The sequence below is a fragment of the Anabas testudineus genome, chromosome 9 (genome assembly GCF_900324465.2).
Source record: "Anabas testudineus chromosome 9, fAnaTes1.2, whole genome shotgun sequence".
Classification (NCBI taxonomy): Eukaryota; Metazoa; Chordata; class Actinopteri; order Anabantiformes; family Anabantidae; genus Anabas; species Anabas testudineus.
In genome coordinates this window covers 204,099-227,361 of record NC_046618.1, presented here as the reverse complement: position 1 = coordinate 227,361, position 23,263 = coordinate 204,099, and the positions used below count along the sequence as shown (strand labels likewise).

Sequence of the window (23,263 nt, the reverse complement as noted above, 5' to 3'; positions counted from 1 at the left end):
AGCTCAACTCTTACAGCAACAATCACAAGTATCGTGTATGCATTCAGTGGGGCCATTGGTAATATATAAACTAAATCTTCCTGCTGAGCCTGCCCAAGCTTGGTGGAATAGACATATTTTATTGCTAGCTGCCACTGCACATGTAGAAAATACTCAAGCTCCTCAACTTCAAGTTGATAATTGTTAGGGTGGGTACCACAGAGTCGAGCTCCTGCGACTGCCGGGCACCTTCATGGTTATGCGTTACATGCCTTCTCTCACCTTTTTTTCAGTCAGTGTCAGTCTTGCACCAGTGCACTTTGACTTGCAGCGTAGTGCATATCGTAGTCAATAGCAGTGAATGTGAATGTCTATTTTGTCTCCTCTGTATGTACCTAGAGAAGACTTTTTGTGTGCTGAGCTAAGTCATAAAACATTTCATCAATATGACCAAACTTGTTTATATTTAATAAAATAAATTGCAATGGTACTAAGAGAGCAAATTGATGAGGATGTTTGATAACAGCAGCACACAGACGGATTTCTTTGGGTGGATTGTATGTTTTCATCTTTGATCACTCAGGGATTTCACATGTGTCTGTTAACCACGCACTCGTCTTCCCTCCTCAGCGTCTCGTCAAAATGAACATGCCCATTGCAGATGACAATACTGTTCACTTCACCTCCACTCTGATGGCCCTCATTCGCACCGCCCTGGAGATCAAACTGGCATCAGGTCAGAGAAACACAAGACTAATTACACTTATTCTGTCTATAATCAAGACAAAACCTAATAATAATAATATGATTTGTGGTAACTACTCAGTCTGTTCATGATTCAAAGGTCTTACAAATAAAAAACATTGTAAGATGAATTGTAGTGTCAGCATGTGTGTTGAGTTTGCATTAGGTGGATTAGCTTATCACCCACCCAGAGTGACAGATGTGTTCAAAAGACAGCTATTATTTATGTTCTCAGAGCTGGAAATGAGCAAATAATTTACTTATTATTGTCAGGTCAGCTGCATAGCAGCTCTGCCATGTGTGTGTGAATGGGTGAATGAGACGCAATGTAAAGCGCTTTGAGTACCAGCTAGGTAGAAAACCGCTATATGAGTGCAGAACATTACGAGGATTTCTGCTGTGCTAGATGTGTCTCCCTCCTGGCTTTAATGCCTCTATATGCACCTTTAATAAGGATTTCACTTTGTTTTTTTGTTTCTGCAAGAAAACATTTGGTATTTTCCTTGCTTATATGTGGTTTAGTTGAAAGGTGTTTTTCTTTTTCCCTTGTATATGTAAATCGAGGCACCTTAGGCGATCAAATGTGTAGATTCTGCTTTTTTATTTGTTTTGATCCTCAATATATCAGTCAGTTCAATGGCTAATGTTAATGCTGTATGAAATTTGCCTAGGGTTTGTCTTTATAATAATTAAAAAAATTAAATGATACCCTGTATTGCAAGGTGTATAGAATAGGAGATTTGCATATATACCTCCACTTACCTTCAGGACGATTTTGTCCCACTGATTTACATCAATTCAATTCAATTAAATTTTATTTGTATAGTGCCAAATCACAACAGAAGCTATCTCAAGGCACTTTACAGTGTAAGGTTTAAGACATTACAGAGTGTAATTGCATAAAAAATTACATAGGAAACCCAACAATCCCATTTGAGCAAGCTTTAGGCAACAGTGGAGAGGAAAAACTCCCTTTAGAGGAAGAAATCTCCAGCAGAACCAGGCTCATGGTGGGAGGCCATCTGCCTCGACCAGTTGGGGTGAGTGGAAAAAGAAGAGAGGAAAGAACAGGAGGCAATAAGACAACAACATTGGGCAGGTCAACTGGATTCTGGAGATGTACAGCTCCAGGCCGAGGATACCTGCAGAAAAGTACAGAGAGAGGTAAACAGAGAGGAGGAAATAAAACTACAGGAGAGAGAAGACACAAAGTTAATGACATGCAATGGTGGAATTTGCATTGATAAAGGAGAAAGGAGAGAGGAGAGGAGTTCAGTTTATCAGTAGAGGTCCCCCAGCAGACTAAGCTATATCAGCATAACTAAGAGATGGTTCAGAGTCACCTGATCCATCTCTAACTATAAGCTTTATAAAAAAAGGAAAGTTTTAAGTCTAGTCTTAAATGTGGAGAGGGTGTCTGCCTGAACTGGGAGCTGGTTCTACAGGAGAGGGGCTTGATAGCTAAAGGCTCTGCCTCCCATTCTACATTTGGAAACTCTAGGAACCACAAGTAAACTTGCAGCCTGAGAATGTAGAGTTCTGCTTGGAAGATATGGAACTATGAGTTCTTTAAGATAAGATGGAGCCTGATTATTAAGGGATTTATAAGTGAGGAGAAGAATTTTCAATTTAATTCTGGATTTTACAGGGAGCCAATGGAGAGAAGCTAACCTAGGAGAAATATGATCTCTCTTGCTAATTCCAGTCAGAACTCTGGCTGCAGCATTTTGGATTAACTGGAGGCTCTTTAATGAGTTATTGGGACATCCCATTAATAAGGAATTACAATAGTCCAGTCTGGAAGTAACAAATGCATGGACTAGTTTTTCAGCATCACTTTGAGCAAGGGATGCTCCTAATTTTAGCAATGTTTCTCAGGTGAAAAAAGGCAGTTCTAGAGATATCTTTGATGTATGAAGTGAAAAAGATATCCTGATCAAAGATAACTCCGAGATTTCTTACAGTATTACTTGAGGCCAGTACTAAGTCATCAATGGTGAGAACGTAAATAGACATATTGTCTCTGAGATTTTTAGGCCCAAACAGTATAACCTGTGTCTTGTCTGGATTTAGGAGAAGGAAATTGGAGGACATCCAGGCCTTTATGTCTTTTAAGCATGCTTGAAGTTTGACTAATTGATTAGTTTTCTCCTGGTTTCATAGATAAGTATAGCTGGGTATCATCTGCATAACAATGGAAATTTATAGAGTGTTTCCTAATAATATTGCCTAAAGGGGACATATATAAAAGAATCGATCCAAGCACAGATCCCTGTGGAACTCCATAGCTGACTTTGCTGTGCATGGAAGACTCATCATTAACATGTACAAACTGAAATCTATCTGATAGATACTATTTAAACCACTCTAGACCTGTTCCTTTGATTCCAATGACATTTTCCAGTCTTTGTAATAAAATTTTGTGATCCATAGTGTCGAATGAAGCACTAAGATCTAACATGACGAGTATAGAGAGAAGACCATTGTCTGATGCTAATAGAAGATCATTAGTAACCTTTACCAGTGCTGTTTCTGTACTATGATGTACTCTAAATCCTGACTGGAAATCTTCATGGTCGTACAATTGCTTAGAAACTATCTTTTCAAGGATTTTAGAGATAAAGGGCAGATTGCATATTGGTCTATGATTCGCTAAGACCCCTGAGTCCAGAGTAGGCTTTTTGAGCAGGGGCTAGACTACAGCAACCTTAAAAGCCTGTGGTACGTAGCCTATTTGTAAAGATAGATTGATCTGATCTAATATGGACGTGCTGATCAAAGGTAAGACATCCTTGAGGAGTCTAGTCGGGATGGGATCTAAGAAACATGTTGATGGTTTAGAGGAATTAATTACTGAAATTAATTCAGAATGAACTACGGGGAGGAAGCAGTCTAAGTACGAGCGTGGTCTTGCAGATGAATCTAGAGTTGTTGTACAATCCATGCTATATTTTTTCTCTAATAGTTATGATTTTATTTGTAAAGACATTTATGAAGTCATTGCTGCTGAGAGTTGAGTTACTAGGCTCAACTGAGCTATGACTCTTTGTCAGCCTGGCTACAGTGCTGAAAAGAAACCTAGGGTTGTTTTTATTTGCCTCTATTAATGAGGAGTAATATGAAGTTCTAGCTTTACGGAGGGCTTTTTTATATATTATTAAACTATCTTTCCAGGCTAGGCAATATTCATCTAAATTGGTGGAACGCCACCTCCTTTTCAACTTACATGATTTCTGCTTTAAGCTACGGATATGTGAATTGTACCATGGAGCTAACTTCCTCTGACTCACTAGCTTCTTTTTCAGAGGAGCAACAGTATCAAGTATTGTTCCAAGTGAAGCACCAGTACTATCAACAAGATAGTCCACTTGTGCTGGAGTAACGTTGAAATAACTGCCTTCCTCTGTGTTGGTACATGGCTCTGAAATAAAAGATGGAATCCGTTCCTTAAATTTGTCAACATCATTTTCACATAAACATCTACTGTAGTGAATCTTATCAGTAGGTTTAGTAAAGTTTGGTAGTGTAAATTGATATGTTATTAAGAAATGGTCAGATAAAAGAGGGTTTTGGGGAAAAACTATGAACTGATCAACTTCCACACCGTATGTCAGAATAAGATCAAGGGTGTGGTTAAAACAGTGAGTGGGTTTATTTACATTTTGGGTAAAACCAATGGAGTCTTGTAGTGAATTAAATGCAGTGTTGAGGCAGTTATCATCGACATCCACATGGATATTGAAGTCACCCACTATAATGACTTTATCTGCACTAAGAACTAAGTCAGATAGAAACTCTGGGAATTCAGTTAAAAACTCAGAGTAAGGGACAGGAGGACGGTACACAATAACAAACAGGACTGGTTTTTGATTTTTCCAGGTAGGATCAGAGAGGCTAAGAGTGAGGCTCTCAAATGAATTCAAACTATAATTGTCATTGTCCCCGCTATGGCAAAGGGGAACACACACACACATTACAAAACACAGATCATCTTTTGACAAAAAATAATGTATGGGGAACTCTGCATATTTTGTGTTTTTCCCCTTCAGGGGTTGTTATGACACAAGGGAATGAAAACATAAACAATATTTTAACATAAAAAAATATAATAAAATAACAATAATAATAAAAAATGTTCTATGGTTAGGTGTGAAGTTGTTACAAAGATTTGATGTGGTGAAAGGGAAAAAGAAATTATATATAACATTTTTATTTCACCTTTGTGAGTGGGACCATTTTGGGACATATGGGTAAAAAGTGTAGGTTTTCTGAATAAACTTTCAATGCTCCATAAAATATAATGCATCAAAATCCATGTTCTTATTATTTATTGCCCTGGTCAACCTTACACTGTAAAGTGCCTTGAGATAACTTCTGTTTTAAATTGGTGTTATACAAATAAAACTGAATTGAATTGAATATATGTTACTCAAGATATTAAGATATTTTTTAAAATTAAAAAACGTTACATCTATGGTTAGCTCTGAATATGTTGAAAACATTTGCAGTAAAAGAAAATAGTAAAATATATATAGATATAAAATAATAGTTTAATCTAAGATTGTTATTACACTTTTATAAGAGAAACCTTTTTGGGACTTAAAGGTAAGAATTGTTACCTAATTTTAAAGGTGGCTCAAGGATTAATTTTAATTTGAATTGAAAAGACTATCTTAGTATGCTGTGCTCTGATTGGCAGTTGATTTGTGTGTTTTAACAAAAATGGTCATAAGTCTGTCTTCCCATCTATTGAGTTCTAGGTATGGTAGCCCAGCGATTATCTGACACTGAGTTGAAGAAGGAGTTGTCCACTGTTTGGCCAAACCTGTCTCAAAAGACTATGGACCTCTTGGTGACACCACATAAAAGTAAGTATTTCGTCATGAACATCTTCATTGACATTTTAAACTTTATGTCATTTAAATAGCTTTATCTCCTTCATCCTTCATCAGCCATTAACACTACTTAGGGATGCTAATGTTATGATAAATTGTATTACTTTGGAGCAGAGATAAAGAAAAACATTAAACAGAATGGCTCTTGTCTAGAACTTTTCCTGGCTTGGTACAGTAAGTCTGAAATAACTAAAATCACAAATAGTGGTCATGGACTCAAACATTTCTAACCTAGTTTATTAGATTCATAGTTATAAATAGGATTTTGAAGAAGATTTTCTTTCTTCTGTAACTGAGTTTCATGTGGATATGTGTTCAAATGAATACTGTTCGCATAGTTTTTGTTTTCCTTTTCTTTATCATTATTCTTTTATATGTTTTTTGGCATTTAACTACTTCAGCATACCTTTAGCTACAGTAACCATTCAGCTATCAAAATGTTTAGCAGGAAATCTATGCTTCCATTCAGATTTTTTCTAATATTTATACTTTTTATAACATTTAGCATTTTTCTCTAAACAGTTTTTTATAATGGCAGTAAATTGAGCAAATTTTCAAATCCTCTACAAGTTTGTCTTCTATCTGCATTTACATTTAGTCATTTTATCCAAAGCTAATGCTAAATGTATGCTCTACTTACAAGGGTAGACAGGGTAAGCAAAAGCAGGTCTTGCCTAAGGTAGGATTTGAACCCCAGTCTCTCACACTGCAAGGTGGTGTTCTTACCACTACACTAACCAGCCACTGTCTAGAGCAGCATTTCAAAAAATATTTTAAATACCTTTTATGTTTTTTTATTTTGGCAGTTTTATTTTTAGGCAGTTTTTGGACATTTTTGGTCCTTCTCCATTAGTGTGTATGTGGCTGTGTGACATTACCCTTCTAACTTTTGCCCTTTTTTTCAAAAAATTATCTCTGCTTTCCTTTCTTTTTCTGTCAGCATTCAGGTTTCACAAACAAATTATATAATAATATATTATATAATTTATTATATAATATATATTATATATTATATTATATAATTATATAATAAAAATGTTGAGAAATGTGTCCTCTTTCATAAAATCTGTTTTTTAAAATAAAATAAAATATATATATATATTTTTTTTTTACAAGATATGCAGCCTGTAGCTCCTTAATTAGGGGCGAGTGTACTTTTAAATTAAAAGCCCTACTCTTTCATTTGATATAATATTTTGACATATAACACATTGCCGTGTTTGTTGAAGCAGAAGAATGTGATTAGACATAGTGTCTCTGAGATTTTTAGGACCAAATAAAATAACCTTTCTCTTGTCTCAATTTAGGAGAAGGAAATTGGAGGATTTCCAGGCCTTAATGTCTTTTAGGCATGCTTGAAGTTTGATTAATTGATTAGTTTCTCCTGGTTTCATAGATAAATATAGCTGTGTATCATCTGCATAGCAATGGAAATTGTGCTTCCTAATTAGTATTGCCTAAGGGGGACATACAGTGGTGTGAAAAAGAATTTGCCCCCTTACTGATTTCTTATTTATTTGCATGTTTGTCACACTTTAATGTTTCTAATAATCAAACGAATTTAATTATTAGTCAAATATAACACAAGTAAACACATCATGCAGTTTTTAAATTAAGGTTTTTATTATTAAGGGTAAAAATAAATCAAAAACGACATTGCCCCGTGTGAAAAAGCCCCCCTGTTAAAATAGATAAAAGATAAATAGATAAAAGATTCTTTTCCTTATTAAATCCTGCTGTCTATATGAATCCGTGTGCTACAGAAGTAAAAACAGTCCTTGAGTACTATCTCTGGTTTACATGAGATCTTAAAAAAAGTAAATTCTTTTTAACCCCGCACATTTTCAGTATTTTCAAACGGCATCCTCAATGGATATTGACTCAAGAAACATCACCAGGAAATTTAATCAGACACTTCCCCCTAGAGTCAAAAAGGACTTTAACCCATCTATATCCCTTATTTCATACATATTGAAAACATTCTTGCCCAAGTGTCCTTGGGCAAGATACTGAACCCCAAGTTGCCCCCGGTGAGTCAGGTCAGCTGCATAGCAGCTCTGCCATCGGTGTGTGAATGTGTGTGTGTGTGCTTGTGTGTGCGAATGGGTGAATGAGACGCAGTGTAAAGCGCTTTGAGTACCAGCTAGGTAGAAAAGTGTTACATAGGTGCAGACAATTTACCATTTACCATATAGGAGAACTAGAACTAGTAAACAGGTTGGGGGAAGTAAAGGAAAAGTATATCTGAACAGCAAAGACGTGTGTGTCTATAAGTGACTATTGAATGACTACTTACATGAAATGCAGTTTGCTTTTGCTGCCACTTATTGCTGAGAATGAATCGGCAGAATTTCCTCTAGTCTTCTTTTTTCTTTACTTTCTACTTTTTTCTTTTCTTCAACTTCTCAGCCAATGAACTAACAGTAGGGAAGGTTTATGCAGCTCTGATGATCTTTGACTACTATAAGCAGAATCGAGCAAGAAGACTGCAGCTGCAGCAGCAACAGAACATATCGGGCTCCCAGGTATATAATCAACACCACACATGCTTGCACATAAACACACAGAAATGCAGAGAAATACACACTGGATGCAGTAGTGCATACCTGTGCGCATGTAACCAGATTATGCTTGCACAGACTGATACACATATTGACTGCCTGCTTGCATACACACACATGCAAAGTTGTATTATCTGGCCATTCACAGATGGATTGCAAAATCAACCACACTCTCAATCAAAATTTTCTATCTGCATACCTACACATCTAAGGATGAACCTTCATTTGGCTGCTTGCTGATGGTTATGTGCAACCTTACAAATCTACAGCACAACTGCATGTTTGTTTCTGCATACATACACTCAAACAAGCATGAATGTGAAAAATGAATATTCTGGCCCTTGTCTCTACATCTGGGTGGTACTGAATTCCTGCTGTCAGATGAGGGTCCAACAATATTCTGCCTGCTGCCTCTGAATGTCTTCAGCATGTTGCCATCCATTTCTCCTCCACAGTGCAAGGTCGGGACTCTGTTTAAGCCATTGCTGCCTCTGACTCACACGCAGGAGAAAGACCTGCCTATGATGTTAAACAGTGTGGAGCCTCCCAGCATGCTCCAGCCCCAGCCCAAATGCCATGCCAAGCCACAGCCACAGACCAGGCCTAGCTCCAATTCCCTCAACAATGGAGGCACACTGTAAGTTTAATGCTTCAGGAACTACTGTACAACTTAACTTACCACATCATGTTTATAAACTAGTTGGTTGTAATTGATTTTAGGCTTATTACATAGGAGTTGAATTAGTACATTAGCTTATTGTATTAAACTACTACTAGGTGCTAAAAGACTTTTGTCTCTCATCTGAAAAGCTGGGAAGCACAGTGGGACACAAATTAGCCCTTGATTTGATCAGCTGTGTAGGAAATAATTTAAAGATTGCTTTATAAGTAAGTGATAGGTGGTGTTGTATGGTGTTGTAAGCTTTTCACATGAGAGGGGAAATATTATCAAGTTTGCCTTTGACTTGGGCGGCATGGTGGTGCAGTGGTTAGCACTGTTGCCTCACAGCAAAAAGGACCCAGGTTCTAATCTACAGATCAGCTAGGTACCTTTCTGTGTGGAGTTTGCATGTTCTCCCCATGTCTGCGTGGGTTCTCTCTGGGCACTCTAACTTGCATTGTCCAAAGACATGCATGTTTGGTTAATTGGTCACTCTAAAATTGTTTTCACTTTACAATTTTCTAGGATAAATACATACAGGAAAATGATTCAATACTTTAGTACGTTAGTTGTACAGCATAAAAGGGACACTAACAGGCTTTTGCATGGCCATTTTGGCCAGATGTGGTGGAGAAATCACCTGTGTGCATATCTTATGCCAACAAAACTGTGCAGTAACAAAAATTATAATTTTTGTGTAGGACCCCTTTGAAAATTCATCCAGACCACAACATAGATTGTATACAGTATACACAAACAGCACACAATTAAGAATGAGATTATATGATGTGAAAATTCTGAACTGCAGATGCCAAATTCAATTATTATTGTGCTAAGATATGACTGTTGTAATACCCAGGCCAAGTCACGATCACATAAAGGTATCAGCTTCTTGGGTGATGGAGAAACCAAAGGAAGTTCCTCGAGTTAAAACTAAAAGAATGTTGTCCAGGGGCCCATCAGAAGACGTACTAGACACTGCTGTCATCCAGGTACTGTAGATGGACACAGGTTCAAGACATGCTGTGAAAATTTGCACATGTTCTAATCTTATTTTATTTTATTTTATCTTTTTTAATTTGCTGTTAATGCAACGCATCTGATGGAACAATAATTTTTTCAGCACAAATATTTGACACATATTTTTTTTATTTCTTTTATTCATTAGTTATTTACAATCACTTTCAACTTTAATTTTGCTAAATGCTGTTCAGCATCGATGAGATGCATTTCCTGCACGGATTGAAAGCCTTACAAAGCTTCAAAGATCATAATTCCCGCCATTCTTGGAACATTAAAATAACATTAGCCAGTTATTCTGGCAATCCAAAGTGTTATTTATGGGTTCAAGCTACGTTATAGCTTATAAAGAATAGTGTTGTTTTGTTGTGTGTGTACGTCCAGGAATCAGTGGAGATGAGGAAAATGGAACCCAGTGGCAGCAATACAACCACAGTCTCTCCCTCATGTCTGGAGAACCAGGGCAGAGCTGCTTCTATGCCTCGACTCAGTGCTGAGCTGCAGGTAACACCTCTTCTTCACTAGATCTGTGTTCATTTTTAAACCTTACTTTTACTTAGATGGGTACATAAATGTGAAATAATACCAACATAACAACAGGACAGGCAGCAAAAAAGCAGCAGCAGAAAATAATGTTGTACTGATGGTGAACAAACTTTTCTACAGCTACATATAGACATGCAGGTTGACAGCTTTAAAAATTGTCTTTTTTATTAAACGTTTTTCAATTGTTAAAATTTGTGTCAAATCAGGTTTTTTTGTTGTTTTGTTTAGATTTTTGTTATATAACTCACTTTGACCTGTGATATCAGCTTGGAATCATGTCATTATGTTGCAAAACTGTTTTCATTAACACCAAAACTTGTGTCAACCTTAACAAGAATCAATCTTTTTTTTTGATGTAGCCATTCAATACACAGAATAAGTTCCTCCATACTGTTCAACAAGTATGGAAGAACTTGGATTCACTACTCATCCAGTTAAGACTGAAAGGGTCTAAATGAATGCTTCACTAGATTCTAAGAAATATAATAAGCTCCTCATTTCTTGAGTGATGATGTTGATCGATACACACGTTGAAAGTGCATTGCTTTCACAGCCAAGTTGTTGTTGATCCCACTCTCACTGCAGAGAGGAGTCGAGAGTAATCTAATTATGGCTTTGAGCCCAAGATTCATGGGAAAGGAAGAGTGTAATTGAGTTACTGTAGAGGAGAGTGGATCTGGAGTGGGTGATAAATAAAAGGATAGAAGTAATAAGGCAAGGAGGTTGCCTTGCTGACATGCTATCTTATTTGGGGTGGCTGTGGCTCAATAGGTAGAGCAGTTACCTGCCAATCACAGGATTGGTGGCTAGGTAGAAAAGCGCTATCTAAGTGCAGACCATTTATTTCTTCCACCTTTTGGAATAGAATGCAGGAAATACTAGTCAGTACAATTAAAGCTGGCCTTTTGGAACTTGCCTGCTGCTGGTGGTGTGTGATGGGAACTGTACTGTGCTGTCTAAATAGTCATAATAGTTCTTGTTAGATTGGTTTTTGTTTGCTGAATTTCAGCTAAGCCAGAATCATGAGATGACATCTGTGAAGTCCTGTTCTGTAAAGCTTGCACTAGATTCTTCTAACACAGCTCATATGGGACATGAAATCTTATTTTCTCAGTTTCATCTTCATTAAACAGTTTAATTTGTATGATATTCATGTTGATCTCTCTCCAAATAACAAGCCCAGCAGGCAAGTACGGGAGGAAGCTAAACTGACATGTTCTTAGAGATACAGACATCTGTGTCTAACACTCATCTGTTTCACTCTAACACTGACTGTCTGTCACATTGGCAGAAACACTTACTGTACAGGCAGACACTGGATTGTGGGTATTCAGCAGAAACACACAGAACAGTTTCTCTAAACATCTCAGATTAGTACCTGACTCATCTGAAGATTATTGTTAATACATGCAGAAGTAAAGTAGACTAAAAGCAGTGTTAAGGTCAATGAGTTTTTCTAGGTTAATGCAATTTAATACATCAGTATTAAGAAGTTGCATATTGTAACTTTGATTAACAATTTGGACTACTATCTCTGGTTTACAGAAGCTATTGTATTGGTTTAATAAAATGTCAACTAAAAGATTGCTGTGAAGCTAGATTCAGACCTTCATGTTTCCATTTAGGAAGAGTTGTAATACATTTGGTGACATTCCCATCAGGCTCAGCTGTACTTTGTTTGCTGTGCTAATTAGCAAATGTTAGGATAGGGGGCATGCTGAAATGATGTAAGATTGTGGACATTAAATAGCTAAATATTAATATGCTTGCATTATCACTGTGGGCACATTATATATGTTGATGGTATTAATTATTAAGCAGTGCTGTGCTTAAATGCGGCCTTGCAGGGTAGAAAATGTATCGCCCAGTTTGTTCTGCAAAAGAACCCAGTTGCGTTCCCAGTTTAAAGGGTTGCCCCTTATAAAGCCTTTATACTTTAAGCCTTTGTGCTTTTATTCTGTGATGTTTATTTATGCAGATTTTACATGCTAGATGCAAGAAATATACACGTTATTCATAAAAAAAAAACCTTCACAGTATGTTAATACATTTCACTGTTAATATTTGTATACCATAAAAATGTAGGACCTTGTGCAGAAAAATTGTATTTTGAAATAGTGTCATAGAGGTTGGTGCCTACCAGTGGTGCTGTCAACACACTGTAAATGACAACTGTGCTTGTCACTACTGTATCAGTACTGAATACCAAGCATCAGTTTTCAAAGGGCTCTCTCATTTTTGTACACAAACAAAGGCTGTGATTACATAAGAACTGTACACTGAATACCTTTTTCACACTTCAGACTGTAATCTTGTTTATATTTCCTCCTCTTGTTCTCTTTCTTTGCATTTCTTTTTGGTCTCTCTCCTGTTAAACACCAGAGCCACTCACGCCACTCTCCAGGGATCCATCTAGTTGTATGTACACACTATCACATAACTTAAAGTAAATGCTTTTTGTGTTTTTACATTATGCAAATGAGGGGGTAAACTCTTCAATTAACAGTGCAAGGACTAAAATAATCATAATTGTCATAATTATTAATGTCAGATTTTTACATGGACTCGTATAGATAAAGATCACAATACAACTATGTTTAGTGTAATTCTGAATTATGAGCGTGATTGGGTTTATGGTACCACATGGTATAGCAAGTCTGTGTAGCTGTTGTTAATTCTAACACCTTTTAGTGCTAGTATCAGAGAAGATTCACAGGTTTTAATCGTGAAAACTCACAAAAATCAATCAAAAAAACTGCTGACATCATAAACCTTAAAAGACTCGTCATGCAGTGTTTTGTTACCCTTTTCCTCACTGTTTGGTAACCTATGGTACATTACTTCTATATGTTTACATTAATAAGCAATTACATTACATTAACTAAGACAGCTTTAAGTAGAACCACTGGTGCCCTATATTCCTTAGAAAATTTGGTTGAGTTATAGTTGTGAGTGCTTGTTGGCCAGGTGTTGCTGCTACGACCACTCTGTATACTCTCTTGTCATTTAACATAAGGTGCTACAGTACAGTATATAAAAGCTACAAGTACTACCATCAGATATTACTCTCAGTGACCCTCTCTGCCTCTCACTTTCACCCTCACTCTCACCGTCAGTCTCTCCCTGATGGTAGCCCAATGAAGCGCTCAGCTTCTACTGTGGCCCCACAGCGCCCCGCTGAGGTGCACATGAGGGACCACACCTTAGAGAAACCCAGCCAGGAACGACCACACCACCACCACCACCACCGCTGCCACCACCACAGAGACAGAGAGAAGAGGCAAAGGTCTTTGGATACACCTCTGGATGGACAACCACCCAGTTTTACTGGTAAATCAACACTGTATACACACAGGCTGGAGAGTGCACCCTGTATCTGAGGTCTCATTTGCTGGATAGTTGGACAGATACTAAAACACCCTAAGCACTGTTCATTACATGTTAATGTAGTGAACAGTATAGCAAGTGTTACATTCTTGGTCAGACAAAGCAAGTTGAGGTCAACAATAATCTCTACATGCTCTTTATTACTCAAATAAAAGAGAGTAACAAGCATGAACCGCCAACAACCTACTTTATACACCAAATTATAGGACGTCTACAAGTCAGGCTGGTAAAGAGGAGGTAAACTCCTGACAGATAGTAAAAACAGACTGCAGATAAAAAACTTTCTGATATCATAGTCTGTCTGAATTCTACAGAGGTTTCTGTTTGAACTGTGTAGTCCTGGAAACTCCCTGTCTCCATGTACAGTGGATAGTAAGGACCAACTGGGATTTTTGTAGCAGTAATATTAAAAGACGACACATTCACACTGATTAATTTCAGCCATTTGACGCTCATCAGATGCCACTGGTGTACATTGGCCTTAAGACTTCATATAATAGTCTATAATTTGAAGTTAGGTATTTATAATAAATTCTGCTATTGAGGGTAGATCAACATCTGAAATCTGTAAACAAAAATAGGATGCCCTTAGATCAATAAAGCTGAATCTGATAAAGCTTATTCATTATCCAAAAGCAACTTAGAAAAATACACTAATTTAAATACACATTCAAATACACTAATAAAAATTAGTGTTGTAATAAATTTGGTGACATTCCCTTCAGCTATGTCCCTCTAACAGAAGAAATATATTCAGATTTCAATTCAGGATATATTTACTAATAAATGCCTGGTAAGTACATAATGAAAGGCACTCAAACCTCAGCCTTATGACAAAAGGTTAAGACATCAAGATACACAAAGGGTCAAGACTGAAACATTTTTCTCCACTACAGGTGTAATGGGAGAGCCAGCATCTGACACTGCTGTGTCCAGAGAACGGGCTTATGAACGCGGACGCTCTCATGAGAAGAAACACCACCATTCTTCAAAGGACAAACAGCGTTACTACTCCTGTGACCGCTACTGTAGCCGAGAACATTGCCACACCAAATCTACCACTGCCAGTTCTACCGCCTCCCCCAGTGAAGGACAGGAAATCAGCAACAAGCAGGTGGGATTGCACAGGCATGTAAAACAGGACAAGATGAGCCTGAAGCTAGCTGCTAGTTCAAGCTAAGGCTGTTAGGCAGATTGTTTAGGAACTTTGGATTTTTTCTGAGAGTGTTCACTATCTTTGAATTCTATTTCCTATTTTTACCGTAGTAATAAGGGAGAAAAAGTTGTGCGTTTTATTAAAACACATAAATGACAGTAATATTCTGAATTCCATTACTGCTGCAAAAAATCATTCATTTTGATCCAGTGTTGTTGAGGATAAAGTCTTTATCTTTGGGGTGGTTGTGGCTAATGAAAATGAAGACCATACCATAGATCTTGTCAGTTTAAGAGCAAGCAATTTGTGACATTTCAGTTGACTTTGAAGTCAGATCATCAGCAAGATGCACATTGTTTACTTTAATATGCTTTAATTGTGGAAGAATCATGTTCCATCCCTTTTGTAGAGTTCCAGAAAAATGTAAGTTCTGGTAGCACATGGTGACCATTCTTCCAAAACACATCCCCTCATTTGGTGTTAAGCACTGTCCAACAAATTGGTCCAGAATTTCCAGTTTGAGAGAGTTGAAGTGTGGTAACTGCACGTGACTGACATCAGTTTCATACTCAGTCAAGCAATTCAGTGATCTGTTGTGCCCTAATGATGGGGACATTGTGATCCTGGAAGAGACCATTCCCATAATGGATGTACAGTGTCTATAAAAAGTATTAACCCCTTTGGATGTTTCATCCGTTTTTTGAAAATATAAATCAATTACGGTCAATAAAAGTTGACGACCTTGACAAAAAAATGTCAGAAAAATACTTCATTAATGTCAAAGTGAAAACAGGTTTCTACAAAGTAATGTCAATTAAATAAAAGTATCCAACAGAGGTCCAGATATTTGGTGCTAGAAGTCCCACAATTAGTGAAATGAGCATTATTATCATCATAGACATCATCTGCATAGAGCAGGCTGCCCACACAAACTCATTGTGCAAGAAGGAGGCTAGAGAGAGAGGCCACTAACACATTGATGACTACTCAAAAGGGGGTTACAAGCCTCAGCAACTGATAAAGGAGATACTGTACATACAACAACTTTGGCCCGGGTTCTTCAAGCTTTATTGGAGAGTGGCAAGGGGAAAGCCACTTTTGAAGAAAATTGAAAAATGTTAAATCACAAAATGCAGTGTTTGGCGCACAACAAACACTGCACATCACCACAAACACACCATCCCCACTGTGAAACACGGTGGTGGCAACACCATGCTGTGGGGATGCTTCTCAGCAGCCGGCCCTGGAAGGCTTGTTAAAATAGAGGGTGAATAAATAAAAGCCAAAAATAATGGACAATCCTGGAGCACAATCTTGATTCCGTCAGCAAGACAACTACAACGTGGTAGAAGATTTGTTTTCCAGCAAGACAATGACCCCAAGCATACAGCTAAAGCTACAGAGAAATGGTTCACCAACAACAAGTGAAGTAGAAAGAAAATTATACATGAGTTTATTAATTTTTTACAAATAAAAAACTGAAAAGTGCAGTGTGCAAAAGTATTCAGCCCCCTTTTCTCTGAGTGCATCCAATTGCCTGCAGACGTTGCCTGATGGTTCCTGACTGATTGAATGTTGAACTTATGACTGAATGGAGTCCACCTGTGTGTAATTTAATCTCAGTACAAATACAGCTGTTCTGTGACAGCCTCTGTGGTTTGTTGTGGTTTGGGGAGCAAATAGCATCATGAAGTCCAAGTAAGACACCAGACAGGTCAGTGATAAGGTTGGGTAGAAATTTAAAGCAGGGTTAGGCTATAAAAAGATTTCCCAAGCTTTGAACATCTCACGGTCCACTGTTCAGTCCATCATCCGCAAATGGAAAGAGTATGGCACAACTGCAAACCTACCGAGACATGTTCGTCCACCTAAACTAACAGGCCGTACAAGGAGAGCACTGATGATCAGGGATGCAGCCAAGAGGCCCATGATGACTCTGGGTGAACTGCAGAGATCTACAGCTCAGGTGGGGTAAACTGTCCATAGGACAACTCTCAGTCGTGCACTGCACAAATCTGGGCTTTATGGAAGAGTGGCAAGAAGAAAGCCATTGTGAAAAGAAAACCACAAGAAGTGCCATTTGCAGTTTGCCAGAAGCCATGTGAGTGACCCAGCAAACGTGTGGAAGAAGGTGCTCTGGTCAGATGAGACCAAAATTGAACTTTTTGGCCTAAATACAAAAAGTTCAATTTTGTGTGGGGTGGCAGCATCATGCTGTAGGGCTGCTTCTCTTCAGCAGGGACAGGGAAGCTGGTCAGAGTTGATGGGAAGATGGATGGAGCCAAATACAGGGCAATCTTGGAGGAAAACCTGTTGGAGTCTGCAAAACACTTCTATTCTGACTCAGCTTGAATTGTTCTTCAAGGACGAATGGGCAAAGATTTCAGTCTGTGCAAAGCTGGTGGAGACATACCCCAAAAGACTTGCAGTTGTAATTGCAGCAAAAGGGGGTTCCACAAAGTATTGACTCAGGGGGACTGAATACTTTTGCACACTGCACTTTTCAGTTTTTTATTTGTAAAAAATAAATAAACTCATGTATTATTTTCTTTCTACTTCACAATTGTATGCCACTTTGTGTTGGTCTTTCACATAACATTCCAATAAAATATATTTGTGGTCATAATATGAGAAAATGTGGAAAAGTTCTAGGGGTATGAATACTTTTACAAACCACTGTATAAAACTGTTTTAACTTTGACATTAATGAGGTATTTTTCTGACATTTATTTGTCGTCAACTTTTATTGACCTTGACTGATTTATAATGTCAATAAAAAGGATGAAACATCCAAGGGGGTGAATACTTTTTATAGGCACTGTAAATGTTCCATTGTAGGAAAAAGGTGATCACTCTGAACAACTTTGCACTTATTTGCAATGACTCTTCCATGTAAAGCAACTAGTGGACCCAAACCATGCCAGCAAGTGTTTCCACAGCATAACAGAGCCACCGGATTAAAGAAAACACCCAATGTTGCACTGTACTGTTGAATGTTATATCATAGGGTGATACTGGTCAGAGACCTGCATGTAGGCAGCTATTTGAGTGGAAGTACTGTAGTTACAAATTATAGATTAAGATTAGGATAATGACTTAAAATCTAAAAAATGTTTTGGCAACTGGCAGACAATAATGGCGTAGGGAGTACAATATTAATTTGTATTGCATTTTAGTTCCTCCAAAAATTATTCTAATTTCAGATGAAATTAGATGTTTTTGTATTTAAGGGAAAACTCTATGTTTGAGAAAACTGTTACATTCCACAGGCTCTCTTAATTTACTTACATTATGTTCATTAGACTTAAATAATTTCATATAGAAACAAACATTCCTTTGTGAAAAAGTTTGCTCATATCAGTATAAGATTAGACTGCAAAGTCTGTGTCCTGGCCAGATGCTCTGCAGGTAACTCACAAGAGATGTATCTACCAGATAACTGTCACGTCATGGACTATGTATACTAACAAAGCCAAATTGCAAAATATTCATTACAACATCAGGCTCACCTTGGCCTTGAGGTTTCATAAACTGTAGACATGTAGTTTAAATTAACCTAATCATATCAGACATGAGAATACAATTACCAGACTACTCTGTCTTCTTGTATGAAGATTACTGAAAAAGGACAGGTGCAAATGGTAAATGTACTGTAGGAGAAAGTTTAGGGAAAAAGGACACTGGATGCTTTGAACTATTGCAGTGATTCTTCTGCATGTGCTTATGACTACTCTTCTCCTCTGTCTACCTTTAGTGCAACCTCTCATGGCCTTTTACTTTTCCCACTTTCTCTTATCATTTTTCATCCATTTTGTCTCTGTCATTAACTTTTTATTAACTTACCATTAGTGCTTGTTCTTTTATTTTTTTATGTCTTCTTTGTCTGTATTCTGTCTCATTGGTTTTCTATTATCACATATCACATTTTGGTGTCTTTCCTTTCCTACCTTCAATGACTCTGTTCCTGTTTTCATCCCTTTTCCTCTTCTGTTTCATATTTTGCTCATCTTTCTGTCATTTCAAATTGCTTGTCCAATTTTCATCTAGGGCAGTGGTTGGGTTAAAGGCAGCCCAGTGGCACTAAGCTCCGGTTCTAGCACACCGAGCCGTGGACGTCGGCAGCTCCCCCAAACACCCCTCACCCCTCGCCCAGGGGTGGCCTACAAGACTGCCAGTTCCTCCCCTGTACACTTTGTGTCCAGCCAGGCCTCTCTGAGTCCTGGCAGGCTGAGTCGTGGCCTTTCGGAGCACAATACCCTCCAGGAATGTGGCTCCCGACACTTTCCCTGCCTTGTCACTCGTATCAGCTCTGAACCCTTCTTGGGCAGGGGCTACAGTGAGGCCCAAAGCAGCCTATACAGTAGCCTCCAGCTGGATTTCTTCCAGGATCCGGCATCAGTGTCACCCAGCCCCTGTGCTGGATGCTCATCTCGGACCACACTGCCTCACATAATGGCAAGCCTGCTTCCCACTCCACAGCAGAACCTTGGAGTTCCCAATGGTTACCACTTCAGTTTTGGGGGCAACATCAGCCCAAGCTCTGGCGTCAGGGCACCCAGGTATTATCAGGAGGCAGAGGAGGATGAATGGTGCTAGCATGGCTTTAAACAAACCTTTTTAATGCATTGTGAAGGAATTGTGATGAGTTTAATCATCTTCTTTGGAGGCTTTAGTTGACATTGTCACTGTGTGTTTCAGGCTGTATTTTAATGCTAATGTGGAGAGCTAAGTTTGGAGAGAACATCTAAACAGGGAAATGCATTAAGTGGGTGATATTTGAAGGTGTTATCTATATCAAAGGGCACATAGCACTATCAAAGCGTAAATTTTTCTATCCAATATCAGATCTTTTACAGTAGCTGTCCTTCAATTGACTACAGTGTTTTGTTGACACTACCGTATCGACCCTCAACAGCATTACGCACACACAACTTCTGACTCTGGATGATGATAAACACCAGACCTGGCACATATCATTTGTACCTTCAGTTTGTATCTTGAATGGGCCATTTAAGTAAACCCAAGGACACATATACTACAGTTTTGACTGTTTTGCACATTGCTTTGCTCTACACAGAATTATTTTAGAAAGTGGAAGTAATGTTTTGCAAAATATTTGTGGGCTGTCAAATCAGGATACTAAGCTAAAAGCAATCTGTAGAAAAGGACCAGTTGCAGATTGATGAAATTTCTCTGGGGTTAGACACACCACATTATGTGTACTGTACTTCTTTTTCAACTGTAAATGCAAAAGAAATGTACTAGTGAAGCTTTAATGTTAGGTTCTAACTATTTTCAAGCAGGTTATATAACCTATCATGATGTGTGTTCTACTGACCAGACAACTTTTGAAAGACCGACATGACACGATGACACCACAGTTTGCTGAAGTCAGATTACCACAGAGTACCAAATGGCATCATGTTCAGCAACACTTGTTCGCTTTACACTAGGTGCACAATAATGGAAAAGAGGCTCAAGCTATTTTTCTTATTACCATAAATATGGCTAAAGACATGCCAGTCAACATGAGATATTTCACCTTCCTCCATATTAATAATACAGCCAAGAGCACACCATACTGCATAACAGACCATTTAGTGATAGTTATCAAACATAACAGTAGATGAAGGTTTGTGCACTGAGTCGGTATGGCAGTTTAATATAAAATGATGGCACTAAAAGGACACAAAAGCAGGTTTATATTTAAGACATTCTGACTCTGTATTGTGACAGCTGTGTTGTTCTTCAGTTTAAGTCTGACCATTCCTTGACTATGCCTAATTCTTCATGATATTACCTTTGTGTCACTCAAACAAATTAAGTGCTGTTAGTGATAACTGATTTGTCCGCGAAATATTTCTTGCAATGGTGAATGCAATGCATGGTAGTAAAAAAGAACGTGACGGACTGATTTGTTTTCCAAAAGGCTTTCTTGTAGATGTTCATTGTGCTCATTTTTTTCTGTAATAAAAAATAACGTGTATTTTATGTGAACTGCTTACTGTACGGTTTTCCATAATTTCAGGTCTAATGTTTCTTACAGATTTCTCTGTGATGTATGAAGACAAAGTGCCTATCCTTTTAGATATACTGTAGAAAAAGATGCAATGTCAACTGTTTTCTAATGCATCCACACTTGAGCTCTGTAGTAAAACATGTAAAGAAAGCCTTATTTGCAGCAAAGAAAAGATGGAAATGAAGAATTCTGTTATGAAATTTGATTATTTTACTTGTTTTTGATAAACTATAAATCATGTATGGGTGGTTGAGCAAAAATAACATTGTGAGAATGCTATGTGAGCATTTAACAACTGCATAAAAACTGACAGCATAAATATATCAATCCAGTTACACTAAAGCCAGTTTGTGCATGTTCAAATGGTAGCCCTGGTCAGCTATGACCACCTTGTAGAATTTTTGAAGTATTTTGAGTCAAGCTAAATTTGTGTCTGTGTGCATGTATTTATTAATGTGTGTGTGTCTGCATTAAAACAAACACCGGTAGGCATTAGCTTTTGTTTATATATTTTACATTTTTTACATTTTCATTTTTGTCCTCTACACTCGTGTGTACCTAGCAAAAAATGTATGTTGTAGTGTGATGCCCAAGATATTTCCAGCAGCTACTGGATGTCGGGTTGACGGGATGTTACAGTGATTTAATTAATTCAAATTAAATGTCAGGCTTTGGTGTAAGACTGAAAGATTTTTTGTTTTTGTCGAAATCAGTTTCCATACAGTGAAACTGTATTCTTTGTAGCCTCCTAGAATGTACAGAACTACTACTGTTCTCTAGCATTGGTCAGAAGAGGGTCTTATGATACTCACGGGTGGATTTTTTTTTTGTTCCGGTGGTCATATTGAAACACCAGCCCCACTTCCAGTTTGAAAAAGGACATTGTCTGGATGTGAGATTTCCAGAAATACATTTTCACATCTGTCAAACACATAGCACATGTGTCTATCATGTGAAACTGTACTCAGCTCCGAACTGAATATGTTTTGGCTGATTTATGGAAAAAAAAGTTGTATTGTATATGCAACATGCTTGACACACACATCAGATTGTGTTTTATGAAATGTTGATGCTGTGCTTTACATCACAGCATCTGCACCATGAGGGAAAGATGTTAACCTTTACAGTAGCTGATTGCCTAGAAGGTATAAATGATCAATTCCAAGACTCTGATCAGCAAGCAGTTAGAAGGGGAAAGACGGGGGTCTTGTTTAACCACATGTAAACTTAAACCAAGACAGTAGGGCTATGCAACAAAACAAACTAATTTATCCATCAATCCTGTAGCTTTACATGCTGGTCTTTTTAGATTCAGACTTTAGCATGGTTGTGACTAAATGTTTCATATAAAATGCTGTGAAAACATGAAAATAAAAAAGAAAAATGCATACAGACACAAACTGTAAACAAGAAACACAATATTTAGGATAACAGCAAATTTATACATATATTTGCATGCATAACATTTACCAGCTTCAACAACATAAAATGAAAATCTCTTGGCTCAGACCATGAGATATGTCTTATAATGTCTCAGTAAAAGTGTTTTTCTGGACAAAGTCAAAGTGTAAAACTCTGTCAAAGTGACTACTTTGAACTAATACAGGAACATTTTACATTCATTAGGTTTGTCACATTATGGCAGAAAAATCCTCCAAAAAACTTAAACCATGTGGCGTATGCATTACATCAAAGGAACCATAATTATGCCCAAGTCTAGATAAATTGACTACTAAACATTAGAAGGTATTTGAGCTGTTCTTCATTTGTGGATACCTTTAACAATGTAATTGTGTCTTCTTGCATGTTACAATGTATGTGCATGTAGAAAACCTTTAGATACTATGTATTATTTCATTGTTGATTTCTAATATTTGATATAAACTGTGCAGGTTGTTGAAAAGACACATTTATAATAAAAACAGTATTGAATAAAAAATATATATTGTTGATAGTACACTCCATGTAGCACAGCTGGAAGAGTCAATGAAATGTTTGTTTGCCTGATTTTATTTCTGGGCCAGACTTTGAAGTCTGCAGACATTTGTACATTAAACATTTTGTATAAAGCCAAGCTCCTTGAAATAAAAAAAGAGTTAAATTATGCCATCTTCACTTAACTGATTTTATGTGACAAGCATTATATATTGTATTCTTCCTATTATTTCCATGGTATGGATGAGTCAGATTAGCTCTGCCATAATGCCCACATTATACATTATTTTAGATTAAATGGAGAAGATTAAAAATGTAAAAAACAGTAATAAGGCTGAGGACCTTGAAGTCTAGAATGAG

General features: G+C 37.5%; 1 protein-coding gene across 1 annotated transcript in view; it reads left to right on the top strand.

The window, feature by feature from the left end:
* The window catches only part of cacna1ba (calcium channel, voltage-dependent, N type, alpha 1B subunit, a), a 140,403-nt gene extending 117,420 nt beyond the window's left edge, over positions 1-22,983 (top strand). The window contains exons 43-52 of the mRNA XM_026343558.1: positions 610-715; positions 5,484-5,591; positions 8,028-8,143; positions 8,686-8,816; positions 9,700-9,832; positions 10,245-10,364; positions 12,789-12,824; positions 13,523-13,736; positions 14,690-14,907; positions 18,997-22,983. Coding sequence (XP_026199343.1) covers positions 610-715; positions 5,484-5,591; positions 8,028-8,143; positions 8,686-8,816; positions 9,700-9,832; positions 10,245-10,364; positions 12,789-12,824; positions 13,523-13,736; positions 14,690-14,907; positions 18,997-19,545 — 1,731 coding nt within the window. The 3' untranslated portion in view covers positions 19,546-22,983. The remainder of the gene's footprint in view (positions 1-609; positions 716-5,483; positions 5,592-8,027; positions 8,144-8,685; positions 8,817-9,699; positions 9,833-10,244; positions 10,365-12,788; positions 12,825-13,522; positions 13,737-14,689; positions 14,908-18,996) is intronic.
* Positions 22,984-23,263: the final 280 nt, after the last annotated feature.